This window comes from Urocitellus parryii, chromosome 7, assembly GCF_045843805.1.
Source record: "Urocitellus parryii isolate mUroPar1 chromosome 7, mUroPar1.hap1, whole genome shotgun sequence".
NCBI lineage: Eukaryota > Metazoa > Chordata > Mammalia > Rodentia > Sciuridae > Urocitellus > Urocitellus parryii.
The window spans coordinates 161,627,890-161,643,372 of record NC_135537.1 but is presented as its reverse complement, the minus strand read 5'-3'; the positions used below and the strand labels follow the sequence as shown (position 1 = coordinate 161,643,372).

The 15,483-nt window shown below is 42.8% G+C and overlaps 2 protein-coding genes across 7 annotated transcripts in view; both read left to right on the top strand.

Annotated features, from left to right (window-relative positions):
* Positions 1-6,702, top strand: part of Med1 (mediator complex subunit 1) — a 36,712-nt gene extending 30,010 nt beyond the window's left edge. The window contains exons 17-18 of one of the 5 annotated variants that reach the window (XM_026386717.2): positions 1,090-1,230; positions 6,475-6,702. In XM_026386717.2, coding sequence (XP_026242502.1) covers positions 1,090-1,230; positions 6,475-6,505 — 172 coding nt within the window. In that variant the 3' untranslated portion in view covers positions 6,506-6,702. Of the gene's footprint in view, positions 1-1,089 lie in introns of all 5 variants that reach the window. The other 4 variants (XM_026386714.2, XM_026386713.2, XM_026386716.2 and 1 more) reach the window with 4 other exon arrangements.
* Positions 6,703-8,650: 1,948 nt separating this feature from the next.
* The window catches only part of Fbxl20 (F-box and leucine rich repeat protein 20), a 95,936-nt gene continuing 89,103 nt past the window's right edge, over positions 8,651-15,483 (top strand). Inside the window, exon 1 of one of the 2 annotated variants that reach the window (XM_026387048.2) lies at positions 8,651-9,012. In XM_026387048.2, the coding sequence (XP_026242833.1) occupies positions 8,965-9,012 (48 nt within the window). In that variant the 5' untranslated portion in view covers positions 8,651-8,964. Of the gene's footprint in view, positions 9,013-9,566; positions 9,837-15,483 lie in introns of those variants that run through there. The other variant, XM_026387049.2, reaches the window with a different exon arrangement.

Below are 15,483 nucleotides of genomic sequence, written 5' to 3'. Positions count from 1 at the left end.
AGGAGATAAGGTAGGTAACTTTAGGTCAGGCATTAGTGTACTTAAAAGTGGGAAACAGCTGAAGTAAGATGCACTTTTCTTTTCACCTATACTGTTTTGCCACTTTTTAAAAGATAAACCATGAAATGTGAATATGTGAGAATATACTTAAGTCATCATCTTCTCAGAAACATTAATATGTAACTTTTAAGCAGAAACTAGCAGCCCATTTTTTAAAAAATAGTTTTTAGTTGTCAATGGACCTTTATTGTATTTATTTATATGCAGTGCTGAGAAAGGAACCAGTGCCTCACACATGCTGGGCAAGGTTTCTATCACTGAGCCGCAACCCCAGTCCTAGCAGCCTATTTTGGTAAATAAATTTTATTTGAACTCTGATGTTCATTTTACATGTCTATGGCAGCTCTTAAGCTAAGATGACAGAGTAGTTGGACAAAAACGCCTATGGCCTACAAAACCAATACTATTTCTGTCTGGTGGAATAAGGAAAAGTTTGTTGATGTATGTTTTAGAGCAAAATGTTTTTCAAGTGTATATTTTGAAATACTGACTTATCTGGAAAGTTAAAAGTGCATTACTTTGAAATAAACAAGATTTCACACCAGCTGTAGCACTTTTTACAATAGCTTTGGAATGATCTAAGCCAATAAGGTTTATAACTTGATGGATGAAGAGACTTTTTTAATGGTTCACTAAAATAAATAATAGATCACATTAATTAACATGTAATGCCCTAAAAGTATTCTATTACTGTGTTCCATTATTATTACCAGTTTTCTTTTAGTTCAATATGAAATCTAATCATTTGGACTCATTTATGGTTTGTTTTGGTATATTTTCATAAGAGGTTAACAATTGCCTACTGAGTCAATTTTTTTTTTTAGAATGTGAATATATCCAAAGCTTTGGCATTTGATAGAACTATTCTTGCCTTACAGATTTACTTGTCTTACCTGAAACTTGCTTATTGCAAACTACTGATGGCTTATCTAAGTCTCGGGCAAAATTAGAGCCTGTTTTTCCAAATGAAAAATGAGTTTCATTCAGCAGCTAGTGCAGTATTATCTGTTTTTCCATCTTATTTTGCAGATGTATGTCCATCCCTGTGACGATGAGGGCTATTCGGAGGAAGGCTGAAACCATTCAGGCTGACACCCCAGCACTGTCCCTCATTGCAGAGACAGTTGAAGACATGGTGAAAAAGAACCTGCCCCCGGCTAGCAGCCCAGGGTATGGCATGACCACAGGCAACAACCCAATGAGTGGTACCACTACACCAACCAACACCTTTCCGGGGGGTCCCATTACCACCTTGTTTAATATGAGCATGAGCATCAAAGATCGGCATGAGTCGGTGGGCCATGGGGAGGACTTCAGCAAGGTGTCTCAGAACCCAATTCTTACCAGTTTGTTGCAAATCACAGGGAACGGGGGGTCTACCATTGGCTCGAGTCCGACCCCTCCTCATCACACGCCGCCACCTGTCTCTTCGATGGCCGGCAACACCAAGAACCACCCGATGCTCATGAACCTTCTTAAAGATAATCCTGCCCAGGATTTCTCAACCCTTTATGGAAGCAGCCCTTTAGAAAGGCAGAACTCCTCTTCTGGCTCACCCCGGATGGAAATATGCCCGGGGAGCAACAAGACCAAGAAGAAGAAGTCATCAAGATTACCACCTGACAAACCCAAGCACCAGACTGAAGATGACTTTCAGAGGGAGCTATTTTCAATGGATGTTGACTCGCAGAACCCCATCTTTGATGTCAATATGGCAGCTGACACATTGGATACGCCGCACATTACTCCAGCTCCAAGCCAGTGTAGTACTCCTCCAACAACTTATCCACAACCAGTACCTCATCCCCAACCCAGTATTCAAAGGATGGTCCGACTATCCAGTTCAGACAGCATTGGCCCAGATGTAACTGATATCCTTTCAGACATTGCAGAAGAAGCCTCTAAGCTTCCCAGCACTAGTGATGATTGCCCACCCATTGGCACCCCTGTTCGGGATTCTTCAAGTTCTGGGCATTCTCAGAGTGCCCTTTTTGACTCTGATGTCTTTCAAACTAATAATAATGAAAATCCATACACTGATCCAGCTGACCTTATTGCAGATGCTGCTGGAAGCCCCAGTAGTGACTCTCCTACCAATCATTTTTTTCCTGATGGAGTAGATTTCAATCCTGATTTATTGAACAGTCAAAGCCAAAGTGGTTTTGGAGAAGAATATTTTGATGAAAGCAGCCAAAGTGGGGATAATGATGATTTCAAAGGATTTGCATCTCAGGCACTAAGTTCTTTGGGGGTGCCAATGCTTGGAGGTGATAATGGGGAAACAAAATTTAAAGGCAATAGCCAAGCTGACACTGTTGATTTCAGTATTATATCAGTAGCTGGTAAGGCTTTGGGTCCTGCAGATCTTTTGGAGCATCACAGTGGTAGTCAGAGTCCTTTAATGACCGCTGGGGAGTTAGGGAAAGAAAAGACTCAAAAAAGGATAAAAGAAGGCAATGGAACTAGTAATAGTAGTTTGTCAGGCCCAGGATTAGACAGCAAACCAGGAAAGCGCAGCCGGACTCCTTCTAATGATGGTAAAAGCAAAGATAAGCCTCCAAAGCGGAAGAAGGCAGACACAGAGGGAAAGTCTCCATCCCACAGTTCTTCTAATCGACCGTTTACCCCACCTACCAGTACAGGTGGATCCAAATCTCCAGGCAGTTCAGGAAGATCTCAAACTCCCCCAGGTGTTTCTACACCTCCCATCCCCAAAATCACTATTCAGATTCCCAAGGGAACAGTGATGGTGGGCAAGCCCTCCTCTCATAGTCAGTATACCAGCAGTGGTTCTGTGTCTTCCTCAGGCAGCAAAAGCCACCATAGCCATTCTTCTTCCTCCTCTTCCTCCTCTTCTGCTTCCACCTCAGGCAAGATGAAAAGCAGTAAATCAGAAGGCTCATCAAGTTCCAAGTTAAGTAGCGGTATGTATACCAGCCAAGGGTCTTCTGGATCTGGTCAGTCCAAAAATTCATCTCAGTCTGGGGGAAAGCCAGGTTCTTCTCCCATTACCAAGCATGGTCTGAGCAGTGGCTCTAGCAGTACAAAGATGAAACCTCAAGGCAAGCCATCATCACTTATGAATCCTTCTTTAAGTAAACCAAACATATCCCCTTCTCATTCAAGGCCTCCTGGAGGCTCTGATAAGCTTGCTTCTCCAATGAAGCCTGTTCCTGGGACTCCTCCATCCTCTAAAGCCAAGTCTCCAATCAGTTCAGGTTCTGGTGGTTCTCATATGTCTGGAACTAGTTCAAGCTCTGGCATGAAGTCATCTTCAGGGTTAGGATCCTCAGGCTCATTATCTCAGAAAACTCCTCCATCATCTAATTCTTGTACAGCATCTTCCTCCTCATTTTCCTCAAGTGGCTCTTCCATGTCGTCCTCTCAGAACCAGCATGGGAGCTCCAAAGGGAAATCTCCCAGCAGAAATAAGAAGCCATCTCTGACAGCTGTCATAGATAAATTGAAGCATGGAGTAGTCACCAGTGGACCTGGGGGTGAAGATCCAATGGATGGTCAGATGGGGGTGAGCACAAATTCTTCTAGCCATCCCATGTCCTCAAAACATAATATGTCTGGAGGAGAGTTCCAGGGCAAACGTGAGAAAAGTGATAAAGACAAATCAAAGCTTTCTACTTCTGGGGGTTCAGTGGATTCTTCTAAGAAGACCTCAGAGTCAAAAAATGTGGGGAGTACAGGTGTGGCAAAAATTATTATCAGCAAGCATGATGGTGGCTCCCCCAGCATTAAAGCCAAAGTGACTTTGCAGAAACCTGGGGAAAGTAGTGGAGAAGGCCTCAGACCGCAAATGGCCTCTTCTAAAAACTATGGCTCTCCACTGATCAGTGGCTCCACTCCAAAGCATGAACGTGGTTCTCCCAGCCATAGTAAGTCACCAGCATATACTCCCCAAAATCTGGACAGTGAAAGCGAGTCAGGCTCCTCCATAGCAGAGAAATCTTACCAGAACAGCCCTAGCTCAGATGATGGTATCCGACCACTTCCAGAATATAGCACAGAGAAGCATAAGAAGCACAAAAAGGAAAAAAAGAAAGTAAAAGACAAAGATAGAGACCGGGACAAAGACAGAGACAAGAAAAAATCTCATAGCATCAAGCCAGAGAGTTGGTCTAAATCACCTATCTCTTCAGACCAGTCCTTGTCTATGACAAGTAACACAATCTTATCTGCAGATAGGCCCTCAAGGCTCAGCCCTGACTTTATGATTGGGGAGGAAGATGATGATCTAATGGATGTGGCTCTGATTGGCAATTAGGAACCTAGGTTTCTAAACAAATGTAGCCAGAGAAGAAACTAATGATAAGTTTATATGTAAACCAACACAAGGGGTGAGTCAGACAGGTCTGATTTAAGAATCCTAAAAGTCATAGCTTTGACACCAAGCTGGGTAAATTCAGAAAGGTATATCCAGACCCAACTAAAGAGACCACAGGGTTTGATTCTGGTTATCAAGAATTCCTTATTCTTTTACCAGAAAGAAAATGTTAAAAATATGTGCTTACAAAAGGGAGGGGGAGGGAGGGATGTAAGGAGATGGAAGGGTGGGAAAACAGTTTTTTGGGAAATATTCATATATATTTTTTCTCCCTTTTTCCATTTTTAGGCCATGTTTTAAACTCACTTTAGTGCATGAATTTGAAGGGCTGGGCAGAAAATGAAAAAGCAATACATTCCTTGATGCATTTGCATGAAGGTTGTTCACCTTTGGGTAGTTGTCCATTTGAGGCATGGGCAAATGAAGGACTTGGGTCATTTTGGACACTTAAGCAATGTTTGGTGTCTGTTTCTTAGGAGTGATTGGGAGAGGGAAGATGATTTTAGCTATTTATTTGTAATATTTTAACCCTTTGTTTTTATACAGTGTTTCTTTCTAACTCTATGAGGTTCAGGGTTCAAAATGATGGGAGGTGAAAGAGGAAGGCTTATTTCATGGTAGAGAGCTTGTAGCTTTGCTGATACTTTAGCATTAAGCCCAAGCAGACTTATAAGTCAGAGCCTGTCTTTGGAGTTAAGTAGAAAAACCAAAATGACATTTTCATTTTAGGAGGTTTTTCATAGGGTTCAAGCATCATAGGAATATTAGGAGTTATCTCCCTATGGAAGTAATGATTTATCTTTTTCCTTAAAAAAATAAACTTAGGGTGGCTTTTGGGGATGTAAACATGTTTTCAGATGCAGTAAGGTATAATGTGGGATAGCCTTCCTGACCCACTGGCATGAAAATCATTATAGAATTAATAGTTCTCCTGTTTCCACAATGTGCCAAAAGTCCGCATTCCAGCATTTTGTTTGCAGGAGAACTGATGCCATTCCTAAGAGCTGGGCTCTTTGTTTCTCTTCATCACAAGGAGGAGTTCAGACTTTAACCACTCCACTGTATGCTCCCTGAGATAAGACAGTGAAAATTTTGCAGCCATAGTTCACTTAAAACAATTTCAAGCTCACTTGAATAATGGGGGCCTGGAATGCTAGGTGAGCATGAAGATAAACCCTTGCTACTATGTAGCAACACAATTGGACCTTTTTGGAGAAACAGGTCTGAATCTGGATTCTGGGGGACATCAATAAGAAGCCCTTCTCACAAATATAGAAATCCAGGAGACCATTTTGAGTACAACAGAAGTTCTCAGTATTTGGAGGGTTCTCTCAAAATTCTGCGGCCTTACTTTGATTTTGACACCTTGCACTGTGCCATTCCTGATGATTCCATTCAGGATCTGTATCAGCGGGGCAGGCATAATCCCCAGCACAACACTTCTGGATTTAAAAAAAAAAAAAAAAAAGCTAGGTGATTCATGTGCGTTTGTGTGTCATAAGTGGAGTGACTTCATCAGATACGGAAGAAGATTTCTATATTCATCTCTTTATGCAGATTGGATTTAGCATAGGATTGGAAAATCTGCTTTGGCTTTCTTTCCTGACTGTCTCTCATTTCCTCTAGTGTTCTCCCTTTACTGGTCATCAGCTCTCAACAACTCTGCCACTTTTGTACAAGTCCCAACGTAATAAGAAGTAGGAAATGAAACATTGCAAAGTGGAACAAGAAAAGTTATCGGTTACCATATCAGAGTCAAATGTCTTGGGTGACACTAAGAAGGACATGGGCAAGGTGATACCAGAGTGCTTTATCTTGTGATGCTGATACAGTAGCAGCCTCTCAGACATACAACAGGTTGGATTTCTCAAAAGTTTGTCACCTAGGTTTGAATCCTATCCCGTTGGTTTCTGCAGGAAAAGTAAAAAGTTACATGGTTTTTAAGTTTGTTTTGGGTGGGGAAAATTTTGTGGGGAATGTACTGCATAGTATCAGGGGCTCAGCTCCCCAAGCAGAGCCAACAAATATCAAAATGAGTAAACTGGGAAGCTTTTTCTCTCTTTCTGTCTTCATCCCAGATCAAAGAATCCCGAGTTAGGATCTGGATGAAGGATAAGCCCCTGAATTGTCGATGGGCACACCCCACACACTGACCCAGCATCTGAACTTGCTTAACAGGGAGCCGGGGCTAAACTGCTTCACCCTGCCTGAGAACCAGGGAACACTGCATTTCTCCACAGGGTGGAGGAGAAGAGGCAGAATAAACCAAGCCTGGGACACCTCCCTCCCGTCTAGGTGTACTCATTCTCCTGTTTCAAAAGACGGCAAGGACATGAAGTCAACTTCTACCTTTCTTCTGCTGCTGGTGTCTTATGTATTCTCAGTTTGACCTGATTCCTCTTCTGTCTTTTGGCTTCATATTGGGGGTTCTTGGTCAAAATCTGCTCTGATGTACATGAAGATTTCAAATTAAAATCCAGTGTCTTAAAACAAGTATTTTTTGAAGGGGTGTGGAGAGCAAGCAGGATATAATTTGCCAAAACCAGGCTTGAGGTTGGTGACTCTTGAAAAGAATTTTCCTTTTTCAGGCCTAGGTCTGAAAATCTAGGGCAGCAATATCATGAATTTTCAGAAGAAAGTCTTTCAGGGAGCCACTGAGTCATACAGTATCCACAGTTGAGTCACTTAAAGCAGATGTCAGTATAGGAAGCATTCACAATCCTTAAGTAATCTTGTTTTCAGAAATTTTCCTCATTTCTCTTCTGCCCCCCCATTTATTTCTATCCTGGAGTTTGTTTCTGGAGGGGGCAGAAAGTATTTAATATCTGAGAAACTATGTTGGGAAAGATGCTCAACTGTAAGTGCTGAGTTTTAAATTTTGAGTTAAAAAATGTACATCAGGAGCAGTGGGGAGGGCCTTTTTAAAAGAAAATCTTTCAAATTTGATTTTCTGTGTGTATGGCCGTTCTGTAAATACTTTGGGGTTTTTCATTTTTTGAAAGTAGACACAATTTGTGGGATTTTCCCCCCTAAAACGTTACAAAAAACCTGTTTATTTACATGCAAATAAAATTCTTTGATAAAAAGTCATATGCCTATGTGTAATTTTTTGCACTTTTTAACCTTTAGTTAATTTAATGTGTGTTGAGGATTGAACCTAGTGCCTCACCTGCGATGCAAGTGCCCACAACCTCAGCCCACCTATTTATGTCTAATATTTTAATTTTTATATAATCTTCAGTTCAGCTTCTCAAAAAATATTGAAACAAGTCAAAAAGTAATGTCTTCCCTAAGTACCCTACATGGGTCCACAGGCATGGATACATCGGACAAGATTTTTTTTTTGTCTCTGGGTGTCAGTTTTTCTGCCTTTTGCAGTTGTTACTCACCACATGGATTAGTCATGTGGGAGAAAATAGCTCTTAGATGTGACTAAATTTAAAGGCTGTTTTATTACACTGGTGGAAGTGAAGTAGAAACATTGAAAGTGTCTGAGACTAGAAAGGAAATATAACATGTAGATCTTGGTTTGTGGACCTGAGAGTTTTCTGAAGCTAGGGTTCCTTGCTTATTAGGATATAAAGGAAAGGTTATTAAAGTGCTTTAAGAGTTGGGTAAGAAGCCAGCTAAAATATGCTTATCCTTAACGATGTGCAGTGCTTGGTCCTCTTAAATGTTCATTTCTTAATGGGATTCATAACAAGCCTGACAGTCACTAAAACCACTAATTAAAAGGGGTGTGAAGACAAACTCGTAACTGCTTTGGGAGTGTAAGAATTATAAGCAGTACTGCTGCTTCTGCAAGGACTGCTGGGGTTTCATACAGTTTATAATATTTAATGTTTGGTATATTATTCTTTAGTTTCTTTGGAAGGGGCAACTCAACTTTTAATAGAGCCTCAGTTCATGGGAATCAGTCACAAATTCCAGCACCTAGAAGTCCCTAGTTGTTAAAATACAGAGGTATGATGACATGACCAACTTCTACACCAGTCGCCCAAGAGTGACGAAAGTCAGTTTCTACAGGGCAAATGCTCCCGCCTACTCGCTCTTACACGCTTGTTTCTCCCGCCAAAGTTGCGTCAGTCTCAGGTTCTCACCAACCAGTGCCCTGATTGGAGGGCGGACAGGCACTAAAGCCCATTGGGCGCCAGCAGCTCCGGAGGGGCGGGGAAGCCAAAGGCACTTTTGCCTAGTCCGCCCCTATCCCACTGATGCGCGCCCCTCCCCCTGCCGGAGGAATGGTAGCCCAGCTCTAGCCCGGCACCCTCTGACCCTCAGGCCTGAGGTGTGGCCTCGCGGCCACCCCCGCAGCAAAACCGGGCACTCGGCCTCCCCCTGAGCCTAATTAGGCCCAGCCTTTCCGAGCCATGCACTGGGATACACCCGCCCCGCAGCCGACCCCTAGGCCTCCCTGCAGCACCCCGTAATGAAATCCACTGGGGCGGGGAAGGCGGCGGCGGCGGCAGCGGCAGCGGCAGCGGCAGCGGCAACTACGGCAGCGGCGACGACGGCGGCGGCGACGGCATTACTGCCCCAATCTAGAGACATCCAAAAAGAGGAGGAAAATGGCTCCAAGCAGGGACCGCCTCCTGCACTTTGGGTTCAAGGCGACAGTGAGTGATAGAGGATGGGAGTTGGGTGGTCAGAAATGATGTGTGAGCCAACCCCGGGTACAGGGGAGTTAGTGACAAGACAAGGGTTTGAGAGGACTAGGCCGAAAGCTCAGGTTCTCTGTGGGTAGGTGCGTGCCTGTTTGCCCGCGGAGGGGAGGAGAAGGGTTCTGGGCCAAAAGGGGGCTCCGGTGCGGTGTGCTGTCCTCCTGCTTTCCTCTCCTTCACGAGTCCACGAGCTCGCGCGCACTCGCTCCCGCCCCACAACCCCCCTACACAAACACATAGACACTTAGGCACTTCCCTGCCTCGCCTTCTCCCGGTGGGCTGGCCTGCCTCGGAGGCGGGAGGGGGTCGAGCCACCCCAGCCGCCGAGCTCCGGTTGCTCGCGAGCGCACCGTCAGGGGGCTGCGCCCGTGGTGGGGGAGGGGTGGTCTCGCACCGCCGCCGCGAGCTCCTCCCCCTCCTCCGGCGTTCCGAGGCCCGGGCGGCTCTGCCCAATGAGGAGCGGCGTTGCTGGCAGGTGGGGAGTGTTTTTGTTTTGGGTTGAAGTTGAGGCTGAGGAGAGAGCCCAGCTAGCGACTAGCAGTCGTCGCGGCCGCTGTAGCCGCGGGAGGTGGCGGAGGCCCCTCAGTAGCCTAGAAGTCTCTGCTGCCCTTCCGACGCCCCCTGCTTTGCCCCTCCGCTGCCGGCTCCCGGTCCCGGAACTCTCGGGCCTGCCCTGGGCCCCTGTGTTTGCACTCCGCACGCCGCAGCGCCCGGCCCGGGCCGCACCCGCCGGCCCCATGAGGAGAGACGTGAACGGAGTGACCAAGAGCAGGTTTGAGGTATGAGCTCGGTGGGCTCGGGCAACGAGAAAGGCCAGTCCCGCACTCCTACGAAACGTTCGTTCGCTCCTCTCTGAGCCTCCTCCCTTGCCTGGCGCCACCCACCACCGGCGGGGCTGCCAGCCCTCACTCCCCTTCTCTTGACCCGAAAGCCAGCGCCGCCCGGCTTGCCTAGCTCTCCAGGGAGCACGCCTGCTGCCCCTTCCCACCGAGCGCCAAGGCGGGGGATTAGCTCTGGCGCCCTAATTCCCCCCTCCCCCCGATCACTCAGCTTTCCATTCTTTACACACCCTTGGCTTGCCTCCTTCCACTCGGCAGAAAAAGCATCACGGCTCCGACCCGTCGGAGCGAGCTTTTTCTTCCTGCCACTTTCGTGGATCGTTTCCCATCGGTCGAGCGGAGAAATGACCGGTGAGGGGCCATTTCTCGAGTTTAAGACCTTGATTAAACTAGGGCAGTGGGGGTAACCGAGTGGGATGATAGAGGAGACTGTGGGTTTTCTGTCCTGTGTTGAGTTTGAGTATTGTTCGGATACTTCCTCTTCTTTCCGTTTAGTCTGGACTTTTGTTTCTCATTGTTTGTGGGAACCCTTAGATGTCTATGTGGTTTGAGATTGGGACGAAGATCTGAGAGATTTTAGAAAATCCTTTGGGGTCTTGTGGTCTCCTAGGAACTTTACCTCCTCCGGTGAGCGAGGTTTATAGTTGGTCATGGAATTGAGAAATGTGAAGTGTCCAAGTATCTTTAAAGAGTAGTCACCAAGTGGGGAAGGCATTCCTTTGAAAGTGAAGTATTGTAACTACTGACAAATTACAATAGTATAATCATGTACAGGAAGATTGATTGAGAGGATAAGAGAGAGAGAAACTTATACAACAACAAGAAGAGTAAATCTTATCTGGCCTTTTCTGGCAGAGAATCAGGCTGACCTGGGATCACTCACGGCTCAGTGTACATCTCATTGGGTGTTTTTCTTCGTTTTCACTCAAAAGATGAAATTGTAAGAGGGTAGGACAAGAACTTTAGGAAACTCATCAACTCTTTGCAGAGGGTGAAATATCTTACTTAAGGGTCTGCAGTTTAGTCTGTTCATTTCTTTAAATGCTTGCGATGAAAATATTTGAAATTATCCCCAAAGACTAGATAGGATACATTTGGAGGAAGTTTAAGCTACAGTGTTAAATTGTGGATGAGAAATGGGGAAAACTAAGGAATTGTTTGCCTTAGAGTTTTTGTTTTTGTTTTGTGGTACCAGGGATTAAGGTCACGGTCATTTAGCCACTGAGCCACTGAACCACATCTGCAGCCCCATTTTTATATTTTATTTAGAGACAGGGTCTTGCTATGTTGCTTAGGGCCTTGCTAAATTGATGAGTCTGGCTTTGAACTTGCTGTCCTCCTGCCTCAGCCTTCCCAATCTCTGGGATTACAGGCCTGTGCATGCCACTGAGTGCAGCTTAGAGTTTTCATATAAAATTTAATGGGGAGGCGGACTGGAGATATAGCTCAGTTGCTAGAGTGTTTGCCTCATCTACACAAGGTCCTGAGTTTAATCCCCAGCACCACCAAAAAAAAAAAAAAGGGAAGAAGTATTAGATATTATTTGATGTTATCTCAGTAGGATGTTATGTTGCTCTAATGTACAAAGCACAGACTAATTAATGGTGGTTTCATATTCAGCATTACTGTGAAAGTCCAGAATGTCATTAAAATTACTGAATAGACATTTGTCAGTTAAGGGGAATCAGAAGCTCCAAATCCTGAATATTAAGTGGGGCTTAGATAGCTTTTTTTTTTTCTTAAATATTTATTTTTTAGTTTTAGGTGGACACATATCTTTATTTTATTTTTACCGGGTGCTGAGAAACAAACCCAGTGCCTCACACATGCTAGGCGGGCGTGCTACCACTTGAGCCACATCCCCAGGCCAAGATAGCTTTTTGCCACTGCAATTAGTTCTTTTATCATTTTTTTGTCCACTTTAGGTCGTTGAATTGTTAGAAAGATTCTCTTGTGGTGTGTACTTAAAAATTACATTGCTATTTCCTGTTTTTGTTATAGTTTTACAGTTTTATCTGTAGTGCTGGCATACTAAAAATAACAAGAAAATTTATTGCTTTATTAAGTGTAGCTATTTACCTTGATTACTGTGTAGCAGGCAGCTAAGGCTTTCTAAGTATGATCTGAGAAGCTGAAAAGAATAAGGTGAGAAACCTCCTTTACTTTTACTTCTGTGCATTGTTAGGCAAGCACTGCCCCACTGAAACACATCTTCAGCCTGAACCTTTATACTGTTCATGATTACAGTGTTTATAAGCCAAAAATTGTTCAATCAGTATGTGAAGTGTTCCATGTCAGAATAAAATGAATAATGTCTAGATGAACTGTTAGAATTTTCAATATCTGAGTATTTCTTAAAACTACTTATCTCTTTGTTGATCTAGTTTATAAGTAATAAGACAACCAGTCAACTGGACTCTTATTTTTTTTTTATTATTATTATTTTTTTAATTTTATTTTTTTGATACTGGGGACTGAATCCAAGGGTGCTTAACTGAGCTACATCCCCAGTCCTTTTTATTTTTTATTTTGAGACATGGTCTTGCAGAGCTGCTTAGAGCCTCACTAAGTGACTGTGGTCGACTTCAAACTTGGATCCTCCTACCTTAGCCTCCTAAGTTGCTGGCATTACAGGCCTCTTATAAAGCAATAAATTTATTGAAAATATTTCAAGTGTTTACTTTCAATAAAAGATATAGGTAAATAAGACAGGCTTTTCATGTCTAAAACTTTTTTTTGTGTGGGGGGGTGGGGTACTAGGCTTTAAACCCAGGGCTACTTAACCACTGAACCACATCCCCAATCCTAAAACAGTTTTTTTTTGGTGGGGGTATTGGGAATTGAACTCAAAGGTATTCGACCACTGAGCCCTATCCCTAGCCCAGTTTTGTATTTTATTAGAGAGAGGGTCTCACTGAGTTGCTTCCTCACTGCTAAATTACTGAGGCTGGTTTAGAACTCTAGATCCCCCTGCCTCCGCCTCTGGCTCTGCCTTCACCTCCCAAGCCGCTGGGATTACAGGAGTGCACCAGCGAACTCTGCCCTAAAACAAGATTAAAAAAAAATTTTTTTTAAGTTGTAGATGGACACAATTCCATTTATTTACATGGTAGGAGCTCTACCACTGAGCCACAGCTCCAGCCCCAAACACCTCAAAATTACAGATTGCTTTTTATTTTTATTTTTATTTTTAATATTTTAATTGCAATTGGTTAAGACTGCCAATTGTGGAGGGGCTGCCATCTTTCCACTGCCTTCTCTGGTTTAATGGTGAGGAGCCTAGGTGTGATTTGCATTCCAGTAGTTATACATTGCGCTTGAGGTTTGTTGGGGATCCTTAAGCTTTGTAGATTGTAAACATCTTTTTTTTTTTTTTTTTTTTAAGAGAGAGAGAGAGAGAGAGAGAATTTTAATATTTATTTATTTTTTTTTAGTTTTCGGCGGACACAACATCTTTGTTTGTATGTAGTGCTGAGGATCAAACCTGGGCCGCACGCATGCCAGGCGAGCGCGCTACCGCTTGAGCCACATCCCCAGCCCCCCCAGATTGCTTTTTAAATAGCTGGTTATTTTTATGATTGTAAATAGTTGATCTTTGAGAATTTTTCTGAGTGCAGGAAATCTTATACCTCACTGTTTTTGCAAATAATAATGACTAATTTCAAATAGCAGTTAGGACTAATACAAAAAGAAAAAATTTGGTGGGGGGCGGTGAATAACTCAAACTTATGATCTTTCCATAGATGATTCATCTTATAGGAAATGTTTTATTCTGTATGCTTTTGAATGTTGTATCTGGAGGCCACAGGGTTTAATCTCACATACAGGCATAGAACTGCAATTAAAAAAAAAATGGAGGGCTGGGGCTGTAGCTTAGTGGCAGAGAGCTTGCCTAGCATGCATGAGGCACTGGGTTCGATAATCAGCACCACATAAAAATAAATAAAATAAAGGTATTGTGTCCAACTACAATTTTTTAAAAATATATTTAAAAAAATGGAAGTTAAAACAAAGCTTGGCGCTATGGCACACACCTGTAATCCCAGGGGCTGGAGGAACTGAGGCCGAAGGAGTTCAAAGTCAGCCTCAGCAACGGGGGAGGTGCTAAGCAACTCAGTGAAACTTTGTCTCTAAAGAAAATACAGAATAGGGCTAGGGATGTGACTTGATGGTCCAGTGACCCTGAGTTCAATCCCCAGTATCAAATAAATAAGTAAGCCAAGAGAGTGGCCAGATATGTAGCACTCTGTAGAATAGTCAGAGTAAATGTCTATTCTAGTAGTTTGTTACTGTTCAATAGTTAAAAGAAATCTAGATGTCATTCCTTCCTTTGTTACCTTGGCATTAAATATATATTCAATAAATATCCTTTATACGTTGACAGAATATATTAAACTGTGTTAGTCACTTAAATGAAATTCATCGTTCAAATACTTACAGTATTACTTATAATGAACTTTTCTGGCCAATTTTGATAATTTCCTTTCAAATTTAGTGATAGTTATTGAATGCGTCTCACCCGGACTGAGCAAAATGTTTTACCTCAGTTATTTATTTTTGGTTGGGTGGGGAATTGAACCCTGGGTCTCATGCATGCTAGGCAAGTGCTCTACTACAGAACCACATCCCCAGCCATCTCAGTTCTGTTTCTCACAATTATGTTTTACAGTTGAGGAAAGTGAGGGCCTGATATGTGTTCAGGTTAAAAGTGGGAGAGCCAAGATTTCAGTCTGCATTTTTAAAAATTCCACTCTTTATCCTGTTCTGCATAACTCACCATAAAGCCCATAAAATAAGTGGGAATGTGCTTTCCTAAAGTTCTTCATCCAGTATATTTAGTTTTGTATTTGCTCTAAAAAGAATGAGTCTACCCTTCATTTTAAGTGCATTAAATAACATTATCTTAACATCCTGTGGGAAATATCTAGACGAGCCCTCAGATTCAAGTTTAGATTTTTTTCAGTTAAACTTTTTCACTTTGTCATACTCTTAATAGCTACATTTTGACTCTTGGGGAGAAAGTTCTATTGTACTTAGGGCTCATTAAAAACCCTAACATTTAGGGGCTGGGGTTGTGGCTCAGTGGTAGAGCACTCTTTGTAGGCACTGGTTTCGATCCTCAGCACCACATAAAAATAAATAAAATAAAGATATTGTGTTCAACTACAACTAAAAATAAAAAATTTTAAAAAGCCTAACATTTTAAAAAAATGTCATAGTGGTAATATTAGCTGACATTCACATATCATTTTAAAATTTAATTTGTGCCTGGAGATGTTAAGTCTCATGTAAGTTAGGAAGTAATATGCTCCAAGTAATATGCATTTTAAATCCATGTTTGTTACTGTTATTCCTTATATCTCACTGCTTTTCTTGTAAATCTATAATATCACATGTTCTGTAACACTAGGCTGTCATAGTTCTTTTCCTGCTTTCTTCATTTTGTCAATTCAATTTATCCAAAATAATAGAAGTCGTAAAAGGTGGCATGCCAAAAAAAACAAACAACAAACAAAAAAAAAACTACATTGGGAGTTAAGAGACCTGGATATTCATTAATCTCAATTTTTGCCATGGACTAACTGGG